Genomic DNA, 24,624 nt, shown 5'->3' with positions numbered 1-24,624 from the left:
CTGTAACAAAGAAAAACGAACTTCACGGAGGAGCTGGGACTATGGAAACACTCACCCTAAGATTCTATAGCAGGGCACCTCCAAGATACAGTTCCGGGTTTTGCCTCCAGCTCCTACCAGCCCCGCCTAAAGCTTTTACTCCACCCAGCTTCCAGGATGCGCTCTAATTTCCGTCTCCCAGCAGTAGCGGCAGCCAATCGGCTCACTGGGCAGTGGAGCTTCAGGAAGCGGCCTCTCTATCTAGCAACCCCACCGCTTTGTGGGATTGCAGCGGAATCGGTGCTGTAGAAAGGTTTCCCTCCGCGTTCTCAGCAAGTACAGAAGCCGAGAAGGTCCGGTGCAGCCATGGCGGCGCACCTGAAAAAGCGGGTATATGAGGAGTTCACTAAAGTGGTTCAGGTAAGCTCTGGCAGAAAAAGTCCTGGACCAGTCTGCGCGAGAGGGTTGTCGCACCCAGGCTGTTCTCCAGATCAGCGTCTAAGCTTGTGTGTAGCCGGCTTAGGTTTGGGTTCCTAGGCTGCACGTCAGGCAGGGGGCGTGTTAGGTCGAGGCCGCTGTTCTCGTGTGTACTCTGACTTTAGGGTTTGTTGTTGTTTTTAAAGTTCTTGGACTAGAATTGGGGGTCTTAAGCATGCTAAATTATCGCTCTACCCCAAAGTCACACTCCCAACCCACTTGATAAAGACAAAACAAAATCATTGGGACAAAGTGCTGTATAGTTTTTAAAACTGTCAGGTATCTTATTTTAATGTCTCACAGCTCGGTTGTGCCAGATCGGGTTATATTTGCATTCTCCTGTCCTCAGTTGGTGGCAGAACTCCCCTTAACTCGTGTACCTCTAACTTTCAGAGACAAGTTGAGTTGTATGCAAAACTCCAAGCTGACTAAAGGTCTGTAGAATTCAAGGCTAGCCAAGCAGGCAAGAGTCACAGGACAGCAAACCTATCATCCCCTCTCTTTTAAACATAGGTGGACCAAGCAAGCCCCTGTCGGAACTCAGTGTGCTCCACAGTGTCTCTGTAGAAGCGATGTATTCTGCTTCTTAAATTTCCATATGTATACAGATACATACAAAATATATGCGTCTTGAGGAATACTTAAATTTTTTATTTTTTTGTAGTAGGGGAGATTGAATGTAGGGCCTTATGCACGCTGAGGCATGTGGTCTACCACGGAGCTGTTACAGACCCCGCTCATTTAGGGAGTTTGTTAAGATGCAGATTAAGTTCAATAGGTTGGTGGTGTGAGGCAAGATCTGCATTTTGACCAGGCCCGGGTTTATGCCAGTGGATCACCAGCAGTCTTAGATATTTAGGCAGAGTGGTCTCATTAAGGAAAAAAAATTTTTTTTTTTCTTTTTTGAGACAGGGTCTCACTATGTAGAGCAGGCTGATCTTGAACAGGAAGGAATCAGCCTGCCTGCCTTTTCTTCCCAAGAAGAAATCACTGTGCCTGATGGAAAACGATTCTTAAGCCTTCCATTCATTCAGTAATTCAACAGGAGAAAATTAAGTTTTAAAAAGTATTTTCAGCCGGGCGTGGTGGCGCACACCTTAATCCCAGCACTCGGGAGGCAGAGGCAGGCGGATTTCTGAGTTCGAGGCCAGCCTGGTCTACAAAGTGAGTTCCAGGACAGCCAGAGCTATACAGAGAAACCCTGTCTCGAAAAACCAAAAAAAAAAAAAAAAAAAAAAGTATTTTCAAATACTTGAGTGATTTCTGTGTACCATGTGTGGTAGGAAGTCTTTGGCTATCAGAACCCCTGCTTTTGGGGAGTACATAGTCTAACTGGAGAGCCAGGGCAGTGTCTCTGTTATCATCACAGAGAGAACTACACTGGCAAGTCAGTATTCTTCCATTCTCCTTAGCATTTTCTCCTTTCCTAAAACCCAGCTCTAACTTTCAGTGATCTCATATTGCTGTCTTCTCATGTTTGTTTATCGGCTATTGGTAAATTGGCTTTCTCTTTATTCGTCTTTCTTACGAAAGCTTACATTTTTTTTTTGTTCTTTATATTATATGCATGAGTGTTCTGTCTGCATGAATGTCAGTGTATCACGTGTGCAGTGCCAGAAGAGGGCATCAGACTCCCTAGAACTGAGATTACAGCCAGTTGTGAGTTACCATGTGGGTGCTAGGAATTGAACCTGGGGCCTGTGCAAGAGCAAGAATTCACTCTTAGCCCCTGAGTCATCTCTGCAGGTCCAGCTCTTTTTTTTTTTTTTAAACAAAAACAAAAACCAAGGTCTCAGCTGGGGTTGACCCACCTCAGGGGGGTGGGGATGGGGGATTGGCACATGCCTTTAATCCCATCATTAGGGGGCAGAGGAAGGTGGATTTTTGTGTTTGAGGCACGCTCCAGAACAGCAAGGACTACACAGAAAAACCTGGTCTTGGGGAAAAACAAAACAAAATAAATAAGACAAGGTCTCATACAGTCCAGGTGCAGTGTCGCTAAGATTGAATTTTAAACCTCCTGCCTCCACTTCCTGGTTTGTGCTGGGGATTGAACCTAGGGACTTGGGCATGTTAGGCAAGTACTCTACAAACCGAGCTACGTTCCCAGCGGCCCTCGTGTAATAACTGAGCATTGGCTTTAATAGCTTACTGTTCATTTTTTAATGTAGTAAGTTCTGGACTTTTTGAACAAGTCAAAGGTCAGGAAGCTTTCCTTACTGGCTTTTCAGAGCTCCCACATCTCTGCTTTCCTTTCTGGGATTTCCTGGCTCTTCATTCCTCCCCTTCCTCTCTCTTCCTTCCCTTCCCTCTCCACTTTTCTTCACTAAAGATATATTTTTATTTGTGTGTGTGTGTGTATTTCATGTGTTGGCATGCCTATGAAGGCCAGACGAAGATGTGAGATCACTGGAGCTGAAATTGAGCGTATTTGTGAGCCACCTGACCTGAGTGCTGGTGACTGAATGTGGGCCTCTGAGAGCAGCAAGGGCTTCACTGCTAAGCCAGCTCTCTCCCCCTCCCCCTTTTCCTGTTGTAGATAGAATGAGCTTGGCAGCTTTACATGGTTTTGCCTTTTTTTTTTTTTAAGGTAGAGGCAAGGCATTCAGAGCATTCATGCTTTTACACAGTGTTGCTTCTTTCCTCCCTACATTCCTTCTCTAGCATGCCATGTTTCATACATCTCTGAACTTCTAGAGTTGTCTATTTTATACAAAACTCTTTAGCTTTAAGACCTGAAAGTTCAGCAGGTTAGTTCCTCCTGCTGCTTCCATCCACTGTGTGTGCTCAGCTACTTGATCCCATCACCCAATGCTGCTGTCCCTGACGGACAGCGTCTGTATGTCCCTAGGAGTGTCTGTATGTCCCTGCCAGTGTGTGTGTTCCTCGGTGGCAGAAATTACAGGGCCTGGCTCCATAAGACGCTCCCGACAATGGCAGAGACTACTCCCTTCTTTATGTATCCCCTCTAGGGAAATACCATTCCTCTCTCTTGAGCCAGCTGCAGTCCAAGTCAATCTGGGTTTTAGAGCCTCCCGAGTGCTGGGGTTACAGGTGTGTACCCTCAGTCATTGGAAAAACTAACTTTTTAATTTTGTATTTTAAATTGTGTATGTATAGTTATCATAGAGTGATAAAGTGAGATCTTAGTACTCCTGGTGTTTTTTCTTTGTTATACAGATGAGGAGGGGCGGGAACTGATGTGTGTTTAGTGCTTATCGCAGTGCAGTAAGTACAGGATGCTTTAGGTTTCTCACATATCCCCCGGGAATGGTCTTGGAAAGCTGTTTATAGATGAGAAGGCTTCACCTTGCTAGCCGTGTATCATTCTTTTGCCGTCAAAGCCGCTTTTTTCATGTTATATAGTGTTCCTGACTATAATCATCCTAATAGAGAAAATTTGAGGGAAATGATTGTTACCTACGCTAAAATACTATATTAGAGAGTAAAAAAATTATTGAGTATGACATTTATCTTTTTTTTTTTTTTTTTTTTTTTTTTTGGTTTTTCGAGACAGGGTTTCTCTGTGTAGCCCTGGCTGTCCTGGCACTCACTTTGTAGACCAGGCTGGCCTCGAACTCAGAAATCCGCCTGTCTCTGCCTCCCGAGTGCTGGGATTAAAGGCGTGCGCCACCACGCCCGGCTTGACATTTATCTTATAGTTTGTTTTCTATGTCTGCCCATTGTGTCAGGACTTAAGGAACCTATAGTGATAGGTTCCCTTCTATACAAATTTAAACATTTTTTGAAACATTTATGTATTTTGTGTGTGTGTGTGTTTAAGAGTTGGCTCTTTTTTCTACCATGTGGGTTCTGGTGATGGAACTCAGGCCACAGTCAGGCTTGGCAGCAAGCCCTTTTACCCACTGGCCTCTGGATACTGTATTTCTTAAGTTCTGTTAGCTAAGCATATGTGTTAGAAGGGAAAAATTATTTCCATCCAACGAACACAAGTTAAATTTACAGGCTGTTTTCACATCTTACTGTCTTTACTGTCTTACAGCAGCAGCAGGAGGAAATTGCTACCAAGAAGCTCCGATTAACAAAACCGAGTAAATCTGCCGCTCTCCACATAGATCTGTGTAAAGCCACCTCCCCAGCAGATGCTTTGCAGTACCTACTCCAGTTTGCCAGAAAGCCCGTGGAAGCAGAGAGTGTGGAGGGGGTAGTCAGGATCCTCTTGGAACATTATTACAAGGTAAGAAGGCCGCGAGGACATGGTGGGTTGTTTGTCAGAGCCGTGCCGTGGCTGCAGCGTGGGTTCATGCTGCAGAAGCAGGAAGGGGCTGTGGATACCAAGATTAGAATGAGGTAAGTGCTGTCCGCAGGAGCTTGTAGGGTAGTAAGAGGAGACAGGTATGTAAATGACTTGCTTAAGGTACTGTGAGCTCTGTGTGTGAGTGAAGTGAGAACACAGAGGAAGACTTAGTATCAGCCATGCCTCCTTGCTCGTTCACCTCTGGAGGGTAGCGCCCATCATCCTGCTGTTCCTGGTTTAATTTAGGACCCTCTTGCCTACTGGGATAGCCCTCTTAGTTCGCTTTTAAAGCAAAGTGGCATTTTTCTCTTTATAGAATGCCTTGCTGTGTAGCCCAGGACGGCATCATATCCCCTAGAGCTGGAGTTACAAATAGTTGTGAGCTGCAGTCTAGGTGTTGGTAATCAAACCCAGGTCTTCTGAAAGAGCAACAAGTGCTCTGAACTGCCTAGTTATCTCTCTAGCTCCTATTTACATTCATTTTTGTAATAAGTTTGTCTTTATATAGCTCTGGCTGGTTTTGACCACTTTCTCTTTCTCTGTACTTATACATTCAGATTAATTTTATAGAAAATGATGTTCCCAAAGTAATGTATATGTTAAATGGCATAGCATGCAGGATTTTAGGTTTTCTGAACATATTTGTTTTCCTTTCTCTTGCTTTAGGCCTGGTTGTATCTGGTGCTTCCTTAGAAACTAAATGAGCTGGTGGTAGTTCATGCCTGTCATCCCAGAGTCAGGAAAGTTGAGGCAGGGGGATTGAGAGATTGTCGTCAGCCTGAGCTGCACAGTGCGCTTCAGGCCATCTTGAACTATAGAAGCAGACCTGTCTCAGGAAACCAAAAGCCAGGCCAGTGAGGTTGGCTCAGTCAGGTAAAGGTGCTTGCTGTGTAAAACTGACTGCCTGAATTTAATTCTCAGAACCCATATAAAGAAGTTGGGTGCTGGCCAGGCAGTAGTGGTGCACACTTTTAATCTTAGCATTTAGGAGGAAGAGGTAGGCAGTTCACTGAGTTTGAGAGTTTGAGGCCAGTCCAGGACAGCTACGCAGAAAAACCCTGTCTTGAAAAACTGATAGATAGATAGATAGATAGATAGATAGATAGATAGAAAACAAGTAAGCGGTGGGGAGATAGATAGATAGATAGATAGATAGAGAGAGAGAAAGAGAGAGAGAGATAGATAGAGATAGACAGACAGACAGAGAGACTGGATACTGTGGCATATTGGTAATTCCAGCATACCTATGGAGGGAAAGAAAGCAGAAGCAGAAGACTCTCCTGGAAGTTTGTATGGCACATGTATACATGCACACACACACGCACACACACACACACACACACAAATAATAAATGGGAAATAGAAAATATATAGGTGAGGTGTGTGTGTGTGTGAGACGTGTGGACGGCAGTTGATTTTCCAACCAAATTTAAATACTTTTGTCATTGGAATAGAAAGGTAGTAACCTTAATGCCAACACTGACAAGACCCCTCCCACCCCATCCAATTTCATATATATTCATTAAACATCTTTCAATGTTGGGATTGTGCCATGTACTTAACTATACAGTATAATAAAGAAAGGGACTTAACACAGCAGCCTTAGAGATTAGCCTCCGACTCTACGCTAAAATGGCCAGGCATCTCCTTTCCCTTCTCCCTGGAAGCTAGAGCCTAGGCACACAGTCTGGCCTCAGTCAGGTGCACTTGCTTGTCACAGCCTTCTACTCAGGATCTGGGGGCCCACAGAGTCAGTGGTGAAGGGCTCTTTCCAGTGGCTGCCCTAGCTCCTACTCTCTGTCCATTCCAGCAGTGATGCTGGCTGCCCAGTATCAGCCATGTTGGTGGGGGAAATGGCTATGACATCCAACACTGACTGAGTAGTGAAGATAAGATATTTTAGTGTCAAGTGCACATTTTTTAATTTTAGAAGTTAACTACTTCAAGAAGACATAAACATTTCCATTTGCAGTATTGAGTATAACATTAATGGAGCAAGGCTGTCTCTTGAGGTGTATGAAGTTAATTTTTCACAAATGAAGCTCTGGAATAGTTGGATCTTTGGATAGTTGTGTCCTTTGTGACGTCAGTTTCCTGTGCCCTGTGTGTTTGATAGCTAAGAGCAGAGCATCAAATGACAGTTGTTTTCTGTTTTTTGTTTTTTTCTAGGAAAATGATCCATCTGTGAGACTGAAAATTGCATCACTCTTGGGATTATTATCAAAGACGGCAGGATTCTCTCCAGACTGCATAATGGATGACGCCATTAACATACTACAGAATGAAAGTAAGCTGCAACTAAAAGCTGCATAGTCAGAGCACAAATCTTCAGTTCTGACAGAACATATAGAATTTACAAGGAAGTTTGGTGTTGATTGGCATTAAACAGAACAATTTTTTACAAGATAGAGTCTTACTCTAGCCCAGGCTGTCCTGCAACATACTAGGTACCCAGGATGTCCTAAAACTTCAAACTGAGTCTGTCTGAGTCTTCTGGGATTATGTACATAAGCCTGTGTCGTCTTCTTAAGAAGGAATTTGAAGATGGTTTAATAGAGACATGTACATGTATTTATATTAGGGATAAAATATAGTTTTATGGTCTAGGGATGTAGCTCAGTTGATAGACTGCTTAGCACTCATGAAGTTGTGGGTTTAGTCTCTATCACTGCATAAACTGGGCAGGTCAGTTGAAGAGTATTTAACTAGAATGAAGTCCTAGGTTCGAAACCTACTCTCCCTCCATCACATAAAATGCACATGGTGGCTCATAATGTAATCCTAGCACTTGGAGGCAGAGCTAGGAGACTCAAAAGTGTAAGGTAATCTTTGTCTGCATAGGGAGTTAGAAGTCAGACTTTAAGGTTCTATCTCTGCCTATAGCTTTATTTTATTTTATTGTGACCTTACAAAGTGTTGTATATTTATTACAGCTTATATAACATAGACAGATATTAATTTCTTTTTAAAAAAATAATTCGAAGTATTATTTTTGTTTTGGTTTGGCTTTTTGACATTTTTGAGACATGGTCTCACTATGTGTAGGTCTGGTTGGCCTTGAACTCACTATTAGACCAGGTGGGCCTCACAACTCACAGATATCTGCCTGCCTCTGTCTTGAAGTGTTGAGATTAAAGGTATGCATCTCCAAGTACATTTTAAAAATGTTATATTTTAGCTGGGCAGTGGTGGTACACACTTTTCATCCTAGCCCTCGGGAGGCAGAGTCAGGCTGTTCTCTGTGAGTCCAAGGCCAGCCTAGTCTACAGAGTGAGTTCTAGGGCAGTCAGGGCTGCACAGAAGAATGGTGTCTTGACAAATGAAAAAAATAACAAAAAGTTTTATGTTTTTTTTGTATATGCATGTGTATGTGTGTGTGTGTATGTACATATATATGCATGTATGCCAGCCTTGTGTGTAGGTTTCCTGGAAGGCCAGAAAAGGTTCTTGGATCTATGGGAGCTGGAATTCCAGGCAGCTCTAAGCTGCTTGACATGGGTGTGGGAAACAAATTTCAGTCCTGTGAATTAGGGGCAAGCTCTCTTAGCCACTGAGCCTGCTTTAGCCCAGGATTCAAGATTTAGATTTGATTTTTGATTTATCAGAGATTAGCTTTGTAAGTTTTAGTTAGCTTTTTGTAGATGTTATATAGTTATCTTTGTAAGGAAATAATCAATATGATGGTATTGGGGGTGTCTTTGCCTCTTCTGTTTCCTGTGACTACCTTTTTATATTTGTGGCTTGTTTCATATGTGAGTCCCTTCTGCAGTTTGATCTGAGGGCCTTATACATGGTGGGCAAGTGTTTTACCATAGAACTAAACTTCTAACTATGGCCAAGATCACTTGAATTACCTAAAATCCTCTTGTATCCCACCAGCATTATAAGGACTGTATTTCCAAAGACAGAAGAACATGTTTACATGTATGTATGCATGTGTGTATGCATGTGTGTATGTATGTGTGTATGTATGTATGTGTGTATGTATGTATGTGTGTATGTATGTGTGTGTATGTATGTATGTGTGTGTGTATGTATGTGTGCATGTATGTATGTGTGTATGTGTGTATATGTGTATGTATGTATGTGTGTATATGTGTATGTATGTATGTATGTGTGTTTATGTATGTATGTATGTATGTGTTGTTTGCTCAAGTTTTACTTATGAGACAATTCCTCTGGTCATGCTGGCCAGTAATTTTGGCTGATCGCAGATTTGTTTAATAGTCACTTGTCAAGATTCCATTTGATCATTGTGATGGGAAAATACATCAAAAGCATGCATTCAATCAGAAGTTCCAGAAGAGCCTTGATATAAAGGTGATCTGCTTGAGAAGATGGACATAGGCCTTTTGTTTGTTTGTTTTTTGTTTTTTGAGACAGGGTTTTTCTGTATAGCCCTGGCTGTCCTGGAACTCACTTTGTAGACCAGGCTGGCCTTGAACTCAGAAATCCACCTGCCTCTGCCTCCTAAGTGCTGGGATCAAAGGCGTGTGCCACCACCACCTGGCTCTATATTTTTTTTGCCATTTATTAGGTATTTACTGAGCACATAATAAGTTATTGTAGATTTTGAGACACTGGAGGTGAATAAGGTGTGGTCTTTGTCTTCAAGCATCTTCTGTTTCTGGCTTAGTGTGATGAGAAGGCAAGTAAAGTTTCACGCCTTGTGTGGAACCAAGAGGAGATGGACAGTTAATTCTCTTGGGGAGTAGGATAAACTCCAAGGATTATTAGGTGCGCCCTGAAGGCTGAGAGGACAGTTTCTCCGTAGTCAAGTTAGGCTGAGAGAGATGAGTTAGAAGTACAGGAAACTGAAAAAAATACTCGAAAAGAGTAGCCAAGTGTGGTAATCCCAGCACTGGGAGATGGAGGCTGCAGACTCAGAGTCCTGCGTCATCTTTGACGACACTGAGAGTTCAGGGCTACATGAGACCTGTCTCACAACAAAGAGGGCCAAGACTGAGCATTTGAAGAGGTGAATTACAAAGGGCAGGGTAGCGGCCGTCGGGAATGGTATGTCTGTATGGTTGGACTTTGCTTGGAAGGTTTTTTTTTTTTCATCTTCATGTACTGTTTTTTCATTTTCTTTTGTTTTTGTTTTCCAAGAAAGGGTTTCTTGGTGGAACTCACTTTGTAACTCAGAGTTCCACCTGCCTCTGCCTCTCAAGTCCTGGGGTTAAAGGTGTGACCAACCACACTCAGCTCAGTGTACCGTTTGTTTGTGTGTTTGTTGACACAGGCAATGTTTTCCTGCTTTAGTCCACTTCGGATTCACTAGCCACTGATACTAACTATTTGACGGACCTACTTTGTGCATAGGACCATGCCCAGTCCTGTGAAAGTCTCAAATTCCCAAGGCCCAATACCTTTGGAAATTTAGCTTTTAGTTGAGGGGATAAAAGATTAGACAGAAATATCTAAGTAAGTAAATAATAAGTAAATAAGGATCCACATTCCTTCCCAAAGTAAATGAGTGTTGACAATGGTCTCTTCAAAGTTTGTAATTCAGCCGTTCCTCTTTCCTAGAGTCTCACCAAGTGCTAGCTCAACTTTTAGACACTTTGCTTGCAATTGGCAGTAAACTACCAGAAAATCAAGCTACCCAAGTGCGATTAGTGGATGTGGCCTGCAAGGTAAGAGGATGAATGGTTTTCATTCTGGAACAGAGAAGCTGTTGGATCTGTGTGAATTCTATGCCGTTTTTAAAACAAAATCTCAAACATTCGATTTTACTAACTTGTGAGCCAGGTGCAGGGTGAAAGCTCAAAGAGGCAGAGAACGAACCCTGCTGACCTTCCTCAGCTAACACCTGAGAAGGGAAAGGAAGCTTTCCTCAAACAAAAACCTCTCAAACTCCGTGTCCTCCCTTCTACCTCCTGGGTGTCTCTCTATCCGTCCTCCCAACTTCCTTTGACTCAATGGTTATTTCCTATGTTCACTTCCTGTCAACTGGTTGCTTGCTCCGCCTCTTGACCTGTGGTTGACCTTATTAATCCTGTTTACAATAAATAGAAAGCTCTTGGCTTAAAGGTGTGTGCTAGGGCTGAGCACACCACAACTAGAAATGGGTTTTTCCAATAAACAACACAATCTTGGGGTTCACAGTGGGATCAAATACCCTGTAGTAGTGTAGTCCTCAGAGTGAGAACTTAAAGAACTCTCAGTGGCTGTAAGTCTGCTCTTTTTAGTCCTCGGTGTTTGGAGAGTAAGCTAAATGCTGTAGTGATTTTTTTTAAAACAAACACATTTATGAGTTTATTGGGTGTAGGGGACAGGAGAGTCCTGGCACACATTGGAAGTCAGAGGACACGTGGCAGGAGTTGGCTTTCTCCTTCCACTGTGTGCGATTGGTATTAAACCTGGCTGCCAGAGCCCTTACCACTGAGCAGACCTGCCGACCCCTCTTTGATGATTCTTGTGAGAAAGAGTAGCTTGGATTAAAGTAGTGGAAAGATGGAAGACTGAGATGGTAGATTTTGAGAAATGTTTAGGAAGTAGTATGATGTTGATTTATTTATTTGTTTGTTTTTATTGTTTCTGATCCAGGCTGGCCTCAAACTCACCGAGTCCCACTTGCTTCTGCCTCCGAAGGCATGCACCACCACACCAGACCTGTTTTTACTTTTTGACAGACTACTATTGTTGCTAGAAATGTGATTTACTGACTCATTCTATTAATGTGAAAATGGCTGCACTTTGTGGCCTAACAGAATACACAACAATTGGCAGCTGGCTTTCTTTTAACAAAGTTGTATGTGATGGGTAGGTTGTGGGGAGGGTACATTTGCCTTGGTGTGTGTGCTCGTGTGAGTGCGTGTGCAAGCTTGAATGTGTGTGTGTAAGCCAGAGGTCAATGTCAGGTGTCCTTTATTTCTCTCTACTTTATTTTTGAGACAAGGTCTTTTACTGACCTTGAGTTCTCTGTAAGCCCCTAGGACCTGTCCGTCTCCACACTACTACACTGGGGTTACAGGCGCACTGGGCCTCCATGACAGGGGTTGGGGAGCTGGGTTTGGGGTTGGGTGTGTGTGTTGTGCTGGGGGAGCTGGAATCAAGTCTTCGAGCTTGAGTAACAGTCACTACTCACTGAGCCACGGCCCCAGCCCCACTTGGCAGATCCTAATGATGACGACTATGATGTGACCTGTGGGGGGAAGGACATCATCATAAAATTATATTTGTTGCCTGGAGGGTATGGCTCAGTGTGCTGAGGTTGAGTAATGTGTTGGTTATGCGTCATTGTTGCCTGGTTACCTTAATAGATGCTAGAAGGTTTTAGTTCAGTTGAAACTCAAAGCATATATAACAATTGTGACATATCTTCCAGGGGTTGTTTCAGGCAGTAGTTTGGTTATGAAAAATGATGTTTCCATACTAAATATGAGTCATTTTAAAAGCTAATAACTGGTGGTAATTGTCTGCCTCATATCTGGGTTTTACTCTCCTGTTCAGTGTCATATTTTTGTGGACGGTTTGAGCACTTACATGTGAGGCTTTGTGGGGTCAGAAGAGTAGGGTTTAACATTTTAAAAAATATTATTACACCGGGCATGGTGGCGCACGCCTTTAATCCCAGCACTTGGGAGGCTGAGGCAGGCGGATTTCTGAGTTCGAGGCCAGCCTGGTCTACAAAGTGAGTTCCAGGACAGCCAAGGGCGAGGTCTACACAGAGAAACCCTGTCTCGAAAAACAAAACAAAAAACAAAAAACAATATTATTACTCGTGTGTGTGTGTGTGTGTGTGTAAGCAGAGGTCAAGATGACAACTTTGTGGAGTTGACTCTCTCTTCCCATGATTATTCTTCACTTATGAATTTGGGAATTGCTGAGGTAGAGCAGCAGGAGAGGATTGCATGATTGCTAAGAATACAACTGGGTTCCGACATTGGAGACAGAGTGACAAGAGACCTGGGATGGGGCAGGGGGCAAGAAGGAGGGCAAAGGGAAGCTATCACTGCATATTTAAATCAGTGACTTCATGCATAGAAAAAAAGCTAGACATTTGGACTTAAAGGAAATAGATAACTTGTTTTGACAGTTGTATGTGTGGCTGTCCTGAAACTGTGTGTGTAACTTTTTATAGTCCTTACTGTTTAAAGTGATAGTAACAATAGCTAATATTAATATTATGGTTTAAAGCATATAACCTTATTTTAAATACATATATATACATATATATGTTTTTGTTTTTTAGTTTTTTGTTTGTTTGTTTTTCGAGACAAGGTTTCTCTGTGTAGCCCTGGCTGTCCTGAAACTCACTTTGTAGACTCAGAAATCCGCCTGCCTCTGCCTCCCAAGTGCTGGGATTAAAGGTGTCCACCACCACGCCCAGCTTAAATATCTTTTTTTTTTTTTTTTTTGGTTTTTCGAGACAGGGTTTCTCTGTGTAGCCCTGGCTGTCCTGGCACTCACTTTGTAGACCAGGCTGGCCTCGAACTCAGAAATCCACCTGCCTCTGCCTCCCGAGTGCTGGGATTAAAGGTGTGCACCACCACGCCCAGCTTAAATATCTTTTTATTTCTAAATTTAGCTTTTCCTGATAGCCCATAAGGAAGACAGATGAGAAGTGTACAGTTATGAGAGCCAGAACCCAACCAGACTACGTGGCCAGTGGTCAGAGCTGTGGTCTGAAACTAGCTTTCTTTTTTCCTCTATATCTCATGATGATTTAAAACTTAGCATTCTTCCCTTTTTTTTTAAAAAAAAAAGATACTCTTACCATGTGTCTCTGGCAACCCTGGTACTCATGTTGTCTAGATTAGCCTCATTTATATAATCCTCCTGTCTCAGTCTCTGAGTGCTAAGAGTACAAGCATGTGCCAGCATACCCAGGTTTTTTGTTTTGTTTTTGTTGTTGTTGTTGTTGTTGTTTTCAGTTTTGACTCTATTCCATAATTAATTTTGTAATCCTTTTCACCTCTTCTCTTAATTTTCCATTGTTCTGTAGTATTTAACATGAGTCTCTTGGCATCATGTTGTACTTCACAAGGACTTCAGAATATCTCTAAATGATATGTTAAAGAATATTTAGGTCACAGCTTTTAGCAGGAACTCCTTAATAACATATGCGTTTGTATTAAAATGCATTAATTGCACTAAATATACCCTTGGTTTTGTTTTTATTTTAGATTAGGATCAAAAAGACCCACACACTACATGTGGTTAGTCTCAAGTTTCTTTCAATCTCTCTTTTCTTTTTCTTTCTTTTTCTTTTTTTTTTTTTTCTTCTTTTTTCAGTTTTTCGAGACAGGGTTTCTCTGTGTAGCTCTGGCTGTCCTGGAACTCACTTTGTAGACCAGGCTGGCCTCGAACTCAGAAATCTGCCTGCCTCTGCCTCCCGAGTGCTGGGATTAAAGGTGTGCGCCACCACCGCACGACTTCTTTCAATCTTTTAAGACTGTTTTTGCCTTTTGTTTTTTTGTCTTTAAGTGCCATTGAGTAATTTCCTTGTGGAATAGTCCATTGTCTGTCTGTTTTGATGCTTCTGTTGGTGTCATGTAAATATTAACTGTGACATACATGTAACCACACTCACACACTCACATCATACACAAACACATGATGATAAATAAATAATAATTATAAAGAAAGAAAGACAGTATTGTCTTTATGTTCTGGCACACAGTATCCCAAATTCTTGCACAGGGTCTTACTTTGTAGCCCTGCTGGCCTAGAACTCTGTATGTAGACCATGCTGGCCTCAGATTTACAGAGATCTGCGTGACTCTGCCTCCTGAGTGCTGGCTTTGAAGTTGTGTGCTACCATGCCATTTCTTTATTGGTTCTTGGTTTATGTATGTATTTAGTTTGTGAGAGTTCACTGAGCTGTAAACTCAAGAGCTTTTTTTTTCATGTTTCTCTATGGCTATTAAGAGTTTCTAACGTTGGGTTTGAAGAGGTGACTCAGCAATTAAGAGTGCATAACACGCTTGCAAAGAGGAGGCCTTTGATTCCTAACACCCATGTTAGGCAGCTTATAGTCACCTGTACCTCCATCCCTAGAGGATTTGACACTTTCCTCTGGACTCTGTGGCACCATCACTAACATGTGCCCATGTGTGCATATATATTAAATAAGTTGGTTAACTAAAAAATAATTTAATGAAAAAGGTAATGTTTTGGGAAGGCAGATAAGTCCTTAGGCAGTGTGATGCTACACAGACCAGTGAGAATGAGAAGGGGCGGAGTGCTTTTCCCTAGTCTTTTGTTATATTTTTATTTTTTGCCTTTCTCTTTTCTTTTTATAGCACCTGACAGATACTTCCCATGGTGTAAGAAATAAGTGCCTGCAATTACTTGGCAATCTTGGCTCTTTGGAGAAAAGTGTCACAAAAGATGCTGAAGGCTCAGCTGCCAGAGATGTTCAGAAGATTATCGGGGACCACTTCAGTGACCAAGATCCACGGGTCAGAACAGCAGCTATAAAAGCCATGGTAACAGGAGAAAAGTGGAAGGGGATACTTTCTTTTTTCTTTCTTTCTTTCCCTTCTCTTTTCTGAGGCAGGGTCTGGCTGTGTGCAGACCTTGAACTTGGAGCAATCATTCTGCTTTAGCCCCATGCTTGGTTAATAAAATTCATTTTAAAATATACAACTCACTATTGACATTTTTTAAGTCATCAAAATAAAATAGTTAAATGCCTCTTAAGCATGATATCTTCTGAAGCTAAGAGTAATATGCACTCAACCAGTTTTTAAAATCTGTCTGGAGCATTAAACATGATAGAAGTAGGAAAAAAAATCTCTTATGAAGTCCTCTGTGAAAGGAAACTGTGACAAGTTCCTGATTGGACAGAAACCGTTCCATCTCCAAGGGAGAACACACAGCTTAACTGTGGCTTCATAGAATGAATTGGGTACTGTTCCTTCTGTTTCTGTATTGTGGACTCGTTTGAAAAGTATTGGTATTAGGTCTTTTTTGAAGGTATGATAGAATTCTGCACTAAACCCATTTGGTCCTGGCCCTTTTTTGGTTGGGAGACTTTTAATGACTTTTTCTATTTCTTTAGGGGTTATGGGACTGTTTAGTTGGTCTGTCTGATCCTGATTTAACTTTAGTATTTGGTATCTGTCTAGAAAATTGTCCATTTCATCCAGACTTTCCAGTTTTGTTGAGTACAGGCTTTTGTCGTAGGATCTGATGATTTTTGAATTTCCTCAGTTTCTGTTGTTATATCTTCCTTTTCATTTCTGAGATTTTTAGTTTGAATACTGTCTCTGTGCCCTCTGGTTAGTCTGGCTAAGGGTTTATCTAACTTGTTGATTTTCTCAAAGATCCAGCTCCTAGTTTTGTTGATTGCTTGTATAGTTCTTTTTGTTTCTACTTGGTTGGTTTCAGCCCTGAGTTTGATTATTTCCTGCTGTCTACTCCTCTTGGGTGTATTTGCTTCTTTTTGTTCTAGAGTTTTCAGGTGTGCTGTCAAGCTGCTAGTGTATGCTCTCTCCAGTTTCTTTTTGGAGGCACTCAGCTATGAGGTTTCCTCCTAGGACTGCTTTCATTGTGTCCCATAAGTTTTGGTATGTTGTGCCTTCATTTTCATTAAATTCTAAAGTCTTTAATTTCTTTCTTTATTTCTTCCTTGACCAAGTCATCATTGAGTGAGCGTTATTCAGCTTCCATGTGTATGTGGGCTTTCTGCTGTTTTTGTTGCTATTGAAGACCAGCCTTAGTCCGTGGTGATCTGATAGGATGCATGGGTTTATTTCAGTCTTGTATCTGTTGAGGTCTGTTTTGTGACTGATTATATGGTCAGTTTTGGAGAAGGTACCATGAGGTGCTGAGAAGGAGGTATTTTTTTTTTGTTGTTGTTGTTTTAGGATGAAATGTCCTATAGATATCTGTTAGATCCATTTAGTCCATAACTTCTGTTAGTATCAATGTGTCTCTGTTTAGTTTGTGTTTCCAGGATCTGTCTATTGATGAGAGTGGGGTGTTGAAGTTTCCCACTGTTATTGTTTGAGGTGTAATGTGTGCATTGAACTTTTGTAAAGTTTCTTTTATGGATGTGGTGCCCTTGCATTTGGGGTATAGTTGTTCAGAACTGAGAGTTCTTCTTGGTAGATTTTTCCTTTGATGAGTATGAAGTGTCCATCCTTATCTTTTTTGATAACTTTTGGTTGAAAGTTGAATGGCTACTCCAGCTTGTTTCTTAGGACTATTTGCTTGGAAAACTATTTTCCAGCCCTTTACTCTGAGGTCTCTGACACTGAGGTGCATTTTCTTGTATGCAGTAAAATGTTGGGTCCTGTTTACATATCCAGTCTGTTATTTTATGTCTTTTTTATTGGGGAACTGAGTCCATTGATTTTAAGAGATATTAAGGAATAGTGATTATTGCTTCCTGTTATTTTGGGGTTATTTTTATGTTTGTGTAGCTATCGTCTTTTGGGTTTGTTGAAAGAAATTACATTCTTGGTTTTTCTAGGATGTAGTTTCCCTCCTGTGTTGGTGTTTCTCTGTCTGTGTTAGTTGAGAGTTTTACTGGGTATAGTAGCCTGGGCTGTGTTCTCCTAGGGTCTGTATGACATCTTCCCAGGATCTTCTAGCTTTCATAGGCTCTGTTGAGAAGTCTGGAGTATTTCTGATAGGTCTGCCTTTATATGCTACTTGACCTTTTTCCCTTACTGCTTTTAATATTCTTTCTTTGTTTCATGCATTTGGTGTTTTGACTATTATATGACAGGAGGAATTTCTTTTCTGGTCCAATCTATTTGGAGTTCTATAGGCTTCTTGTATGTTTATGGGCATCTCTTTCTTTAGGTTTAAGTTTTCTTCTATAATTTTGTTGAAGATATTGACTGGCCTTTAAGTCGGGAATCATCTTTCTCTTCTTTACCTAGTATCCTTAGGTTTGGTCTTCTCATTGTGTCCTGGATTTCCTGGATGTTCTGGGTTAGGAGCTTTTTGCATTTTGCATTTTCTTAGACTGTTGTGTCAATGTTTTCTATGGTATCTTCTGCACCTGGGATTCTCTCTTCTATCTCTTGTATTCTGTTGGTGATGCTTGCATCTATGACTCCTGGTCTCTTTTTTTAGGTTTTCTATCTTCAGGGTTGACTCCTTTTGTGATTTCTTTATTGTTTCTATCTCCATTTTGAGATCCTGGATGGTTTTGTTCAATTCCTTCACCTGTTTGATTATGTTTTCCTGTCATTCTTTAAGGGATTTTTGTGTTTCCTCTTTGAGGGCTTCTACTTGTTTACCTTTGGTCTCCTGTATTTCTTTAAGGGAGTTATGTCCTTCTTAAAGTCCTCTATCATCATTATGAGATGTGATTTTAAATCAGAGTCTTGCTTTTCTGGTGTGTTTGGGTACCCAGGACTTGTTGTGGTTGCAGAACTGGATTCTGATGATGCCAAGTAGCCTTGGTTTCTGTTGCTTATGCTCTTGCACTTGCTTCTCATCATCTGGTTATCTCTGGTGTTAGCTGGTCTTGCTGTCTCTGACTGTCTCTGGTTTGTCCCTCCTGCAAGCCCGTGTTTCAATACTCCTGGAGACCTGATCTCTCTGGGAGGAATTTGGGTGTGGAAGGATCCTGTCCCTGGCTGTTCCTAGGTTCCTATGTCCTCATGGCTCTGGATGGGTCCCCCTTGGGCCAGGAATTTGAGCAGAAATGGTGGTCTTACCTGTGTTCACAGGTATGTTGACGCTCCTGTGAGACCTGCTCTCTCCTGACGGTATTTGGGTATGGAGCCCTGTGGCACAGGACCAGCTCTGGGTGCAGATGGAAACCCTTCTCTCTCCCTTTTTTTTTTTCTTACCATTATTTCATATTTTTCTAACACTTTGAAATAGTTTATGGGTTATACAGAAAAGTCTTTGACCATGTCTTATATTTAGACTGATTCTGGCTAAAGGTAACTAACTATCTTCGTCTGATATGATGTGATATATGTGGGATGATGTGAAGATGTCAGAAGTACTGACCTTTTTTCCCAGAGGCTTAGACTGTATTTTTATTATCTAGTTGCAGCTCCATGAAAGAGGACTGAAGTTACACCAAACGATTTATAATCAGGTACCTTAAAATGACTGCTATCTGGAAGGGGAAGAGCTTCGTGAAGCTGGGAGGGTGTCACACTACTTCTCAGAATTTGAAATCATGGGGGCTTTATCTGGCTAATAGTAGCCATATTTGTTGGGATAGATGTGAAGCCATATCTGAAACAAATTTTGAGAATGATGTGAGATATATATGTAATTCAATAGTACTCATGCATGTAAAAATATTTGTAGTAAGATTTGTGCGAATGCGTGAGTGCTAACTACATGAAGAAAGTATGATTGGAAGTAAGGGAAGTGGGCTGGGGGTGTAACTGGGTGGGAGAAAGCTTGCCAGCATGCACAAGCGCCTGGGTTTAATTCCTAGTACTGAAAGTAGTAATAATTAGGACAAGTTATAGTCTTGCTCATATAGTCTTTCACTAGGCCATTCTTTTAAGTCAGTTCTGGCACCATACATGGTCAACTAGAATGTTTCTGGAGGGTGACCAAGACCATGGATCATATTCTCATAAATTCACCTTCTCAGGTGGCACATGAATTTAGTATTAAGGCATAATGGAGTTGGAGGAAGGCTGCTTGACAGCTTAATCAAATGCCTTTCGAGGTGGTATTTTAATGTTAGTTTTTGTTTTTCTGAGACAGGGTTTCTCTGTAGCCCTGGCTGTCCTGGAACTCACTCTGTAGACCACACTGGCCTTGAACTCAGAAATCCGCTTGCCTCTGCCTCCCAAGTGCGGGGATTAAAGGCGTGCGCCACCACCACCCAGTTTAATGTTTGTTTGAGACAGTGTTTCTTTGTGTAGCCCTGTTTATCCTGGTTCTATAGACCAGACTGGCCTCAAATTCTGTTTCCCAAAGGTGTGTGCCATCATATCTGGCAGTGTATACCCTCCCTCAGATCAGATTTTGTTATCTTACCATGAATGGTTTTATCTCTTAGTCGGAATTATAATTGGCCACAGCTCTGAGACTAATGTGTCAATACCTTTTTGGTACTGTGGGCTTTGAGTGCTCTGAGTAGCTTTGCTATGTTTGATGTTATTCTAAATCGCTGTTACACTGTGTGTAATAGCTTCCACTTTCCATGTTGGATGTGATGTTGCATAGTTAGAATACAGCCTGAAAAGCTTACAAATGCTAATGTTTCTTTGTTGGGCAACAGTTCAAATAGTTAAAAGCACTTTGAAGTATTTTGATTGACATCCTTATCCAGCCAGCCTATCTTCATTGTGAAAGTATTTGAAAATCATCTGTGAGAACACTGGCTGACGGACATGTGATCCTCCTTTGCAGGCCTGTAAATTGCTCTCTGACGACTACGAGCAGGTGCGCAGTGCTGCAGTCCAGCTTATCTGGGTTGTCAGCCAGCTCTATCCTGAGAGGTCAGTAGGTGCCAGCCTTCTCACTGCCAAGCCATTGTTTGGATATTTGGAAGGCAGTGTGAAATAGAGGGGGAGGATACAGACTCTGATAATCAGACTGGAAATGAGCTCCACTTACACACACACACACCACACACACACACACAACACACATTACACACAGCACACACACAGCACACACACACACACACAGGTCTGTCTAGAGCTTACTTTTACCAGATTCAGATATCCAGGTCTGTTTCATAGGTTCTAGGGGATTGGATGGGAGCTAGCACTCACTACCACTGAACTGTACATCCATCCCCAAGCTCTTGGTTTCTTCATAAATTCTTGAATCTTACACTCACATGTATGGGTTACACTTATTCAAGACATTGAAAGTTTGCGGTGCAGCTAAAGTCACTGGGTCCTTTCCTTCCCCTGGGTGACAGGTTTGCTGAAGAGTCTTCAGTCTAGGATCTCCTACACAGTTTTCAGTGTTCGTCCTCAGAGGGCTGCACTTGCAGCCCAGGTGCATGTTTGTCATGCATGGTTTCTCTCCTTTTCTCTTTATTTAGTATAGTTCCAATACCTTCTTCTAATGAAGAAATCCGTCTAGTTGATGATGCATTTGGAAAAATTTGCCACATGGTCAGTGATGGCTCCTGGGTGGTTCGTGTTCAAGCTGCAAAGCTATTGGTAAGTTGCACTGTGTTTTTAATGGACACAATGCTTATGTTGTTACAAACATTTTGAGAAACCTTAGATATGGTCAGGTATGTTTCATTTTTAGAAATCCATAATTTCTCCAGTGATTTGATTCTGCACCCTACACCCCTTTTACATTATCCACTTCATTACTGTGTTTACTTACAAATAGGACTGACTTGAATATGTCATTAATAAAGCAAGCATCAGTCCAAGCTCTAAATCAAAGCAAGCGTCAGTCCCTGGACTGTGACATCATGCATACATCCCTGTGTGAAGGTTGGGGTGACTCCACCATGCATAGTTTCCTGCACGGAGGCTGGGGATGGGGTGTCAGGGAGAAGCACAAAGTGAATAGAGAAGGGCTAAATCCTTACCATACTCAAGGTCAAGAGCACTCAGTCTTGTGGGAGCCAGGATTAACCTCAGGGCTCCAGGCTTAGTAGCAAATGCCCTTACCCAGTGAGCCACCTCATTAGCCCATAAATTGTAGTTTTCTTGTCTATAAAATGAAGAATCTAGTACAAAAGTGAGAGTTTAAAAGGATTAAAGATTGTAAAATGTGCATATGAGGAAATATTTGTATGTATGCATATATGTGTGTTTCTATATAAGAAATTAGGCATAACTATATGTAAATATATATATATTTATGCACCTATATACATGACTAAAAAGCCTAGTTGGCTAGAAATGTTATAAATGATAGCAACTGTAATTACTGATGTTATTAGCAAGATTGGATTATTAGTCACTCTTGAATACAGACATAATTACATAATTTGGAGCTGTGTAGATTTAAAGTGACTAAAGCATGGCCATGGAGATGATTTGTGGAGGAGGCTGAGCTTGCTGAAGCTGAGGGATCAGTATAACTTGGCTAGTTGGAGTAGCAGGGAAAGAGAAGAGGAGGTTAAAAACAGTACAGTATCACTCTTAATAGGCTAGACGTAACAACTAGCAGTCATGGGTAAGGGATGTGTAACAGGCTAAAACTCAAGGGAAGAGGAGAAACCGGGTTCCTAGTGTGAAATGATAAGGTATTAGATGTCTGTGCTGCACAAAAAGTGAGAATTTTTCACTCTTCATTATAGCAAGACAAAAAAATTCCACATGTAGGTTGTATTGGAAAACTTAAGACCATTCAAAAGAAATTGGATTAATAATAATAATAACAACAAATAGCAACTTCTCAAAGAGGTTAAAAAGAAGTCTCCCAAACTGTGACTTCCAAGTACTCGAATCCATGCTGCCATTAAGAATACAGTCACCACGTTGAACTTAGGTCTGTCTGGGATGTGGTTTTTAGTGGGGAAGCGTCTTCTGAGTATATTGAGTTCCTCTTATCCTTTCAGGATTAAACTATGTTTAAGTCTTTGTTCTTAGAAGTTGCAGCTTTTTTAGACTCTTTGTTGCAGTGCTTCCAAGTGTGTCAAGCACTAGTGTTCCCTGGGGCAAATGGCATGCTCTCTTACATCATATGTTTGCACTCTGATTTCCCCTTCCCTAGCCTCACGCTACTTATTCTCTTAGTTTCTGTAGCATCCTTTATAGATGTAGATTATAGCCTTTCATACCATAATGAAGTTCTCTTGGTCCTTGTATTTTGTATTCCTGCTCCTGATAACTGTAAGCATATAATTGAATCATTGTTATGCAAATACTTATTTAATACATGAGGGTATAAATGAAGAGATAAAGTGAATGGAAAGAATAGATTAAGAAGGAATGGCCCCTAGTACTACCGGAGGATCCCGCAATGCCTCTCCTGGGCATATATCCAGAAGATGTCCCAACCGGTAAGAAGGACACATGCTCCACTATGTTCATAACAGCCTTATTTATAATAGCCAGAAGCTGGAAAGAACCCAGATGCCCCTCAACAGAGGAATGGATACAGAAAATGTGGTACATTTACACAATGGAGTACTACTCAGCTATTAAAAAGAATGAATTTATGAAATTCCTAGGCAAATGGATAGACCTGGAGGGCATCATTCTGAGTGAGGTAACCCAATCACAAAAGAACTCACATGATATGTACTCACTGATAAGTGGATATTAGCCCAGAAATTTAGAATACCCAAGATATAAGATACAATTTGTAAAACACATGAAACTCAAGAAGAACAAGACCAAAGTGTGGACACTTTGCCCCTTCTTAGAATTGGGAACAAAACACCCATGGAAGGAGTTACAGAGACAAAGTTTGGAGCTAAGACGAAAGGATGGACCATCTAGAGACTGCCATATCCGGGGATCCATCCCATAATCAGCTTCCAAACGCTGACACCATTGCATACACTAGCAAGATTTTGCTGAAAGGACCCTGATACAGCTATCTCTTGTGAGGCTATGCCGGTGCCTGGCAAAAACAGAAGTGAATGCTCACAGTCAGCTATTGGATGGATCACAGGGCCCCCATTGTGGAGCTAGAGAAAGTACCCAGGGAGCTAAAGGGGTCTGCACCCCTATAGGTGGAACAACAATATGAACTAACCAGTACCCCCAGAGCTCGTGTCTCTAGCTGCATATGTATCAGAAGATGGCCTGGTCGGCCATCAGTGGAAAGAGAGGCCCATTGGTCTTGCAAACTTTATATGCCCCAGTACAGGGGAACGCCAGGGCCAAGAAGTGGGAGTGGGGGGGGAGTGAGGGGGAGGGCATGGGGGGACTTTTGGGATAGCATTGGAAATGTAAATGAAGAAAATACCTAATTAAAAAAAGGGGGAAAAAAAGAGAAGAAGGAATGGCCTGTTTGGAGGTGGAAACATGAGTATTAGGAGTTCAAGACCAAAGTCAGCTGGGTAGTGAGTTCTAGCCTGGGCTAGATGAGACCTTGACCACCACCCCAATCCCTCCCAAAACAAAAAGGAAGGAAAGAATGGAAAAAGATGAGGAGGAGGGGTGGCTAAAAGAAAGGCTTCTGGAGCCTCAGTTTTTATTTCAGCTCTGGATTTTTATGGCTTTTACTTAATATTTTTACATTCCCCCATGCATCAAATAGGACTAATGATGGTGTTAACGTCATAGTGTTCTACTGAGAATTAAGTGGGTTGATATATGTATAATGCTCTCAGAATAGTATATATGGAATAGAGTAAGTTCTACCTGTGAGAGGTATTTCTTCTACAATATTGGCGGTATTTTTAGTTTAATAATATATCCCTCATGATTTAAATTTACAGACATCTTAGCTATCAAGAATGAGTCCTTAAATGTGTGATCAAGATTCTGAAGTTGATGGTGTGGGGCAGGGCTTCTCAAGTGGAGTGGGGAAAGACTCTGTCATCTTTAAGGGGCTCACCACTGGGAGTTTGACTATGGGCAATACAAATTGGACTTGGTGTGTTGGGGTTGTTTTGGGGGGTGAGGGAGGAAGTGGACCTATGAGGAATGGGAAGCCAGTGTGATCAGGGTGCATTGTATGAAGTTCCTAAATAATTAACAAAAATGTTTTATGTTGGAAAAAAGAGAGAGGAGATACTACACCAGCAAGAGCTGCAAGAGCTCCTGAGTGTGATAGGACTCGCTCGGCTTAACTCAGTCCTGAGGGTGATAGGACTCGCTCGGCTTAACTCAGTCCTGAGGGTGATAGGACTCGCTCGGCTTAACTCAGTCCTGTGGGTGATAGGACTCGCTCGGCTTAACTCAGTCCTGAGGGTGATAGGACTCACTCGGCTTAACTCAGTCCTGAGTGTGATAGGACTCGCTCGGCTTACCTCAGTCCTGAGGGTGATAGGACTCGCTCGGCTTAACTCAGTCCTGAGTGTGATAGGACTCGCTCGGCTTAACTCAGTCCTGAGGGTGATAGGACTCGCTCGGCTTAACTCA

General features: G+C 41.8%; 1 protein-coding gene across 2 annotated transcripts in view; it reads left to right on the top strand.

Annotated features, from left to right (window-relative positions):
- The first annotated feature begins 259 nt into the window (after positions 1 to 259).
- Ints4 (integrator complex subunit 4) overlaps positions 260 to 24,624 on the top strand; it is a 64,765-nt gene continuing 40,400 nt past the window's right edge. Inside the window, exons 1-8 of one of the 2 annotated variants that reach the window (XM_021167620.3) lie at positions 260 to 399; positions 4,463 to 4,654; positions 6,884 to 7,001; positions 10,244 to 10,350; positions 14,965 to 15,150; positions 18,684 to 18,734; positions 20,015 to 20,103; positions 20,661 to 20,781. In XM_021167620.3, coding sequence (XP_021023279.1) covers positions 346 to 399; positions 4,463 to 4,654; positions 6,884 to 7,001; positions 10,244 to 10,350; positions 14,965 to 15,150; positions 18,684 to 18,734; positions 20,015 to 20,103; positions 20,661 to 20,781 — 918 coding nt within the window. In that variant the 5' untranslated portion in view covers positions 260 to 345. Of the gene's footprint in view, positions 400 to 4,459; positions 4,655 to 6,883; positions 7,002 to 10,243; positions 10,351 to 14,964; positions 15,151 to 18,683; positions 18,735 to 20,014; positions 20,104 to 20,660; positions 20,782 to 24,624 lie in introns of both variants that reach the window. The other variant, XM_021167619.2, reaches the window with a different exon arrangement.

The sequence above is a fragment of the Mus caroli genome, unplaced genomic scaffold (genome assembly GCF_978045245.1).
Source record: "Mus caroli unplaced genomic scaffold, Mus_caroli_1 scaffold_8, whole genome shotgun sequence".
Classification (NCBI taxonomy): Eukaryota; Metazoa; Chordata; class Mammalia; order Rodentia; family Muridae; genus Mus; species Mus caroli.
This window is presented reverse-complemented; position numbering and strand designations above follow the sequence as displayed.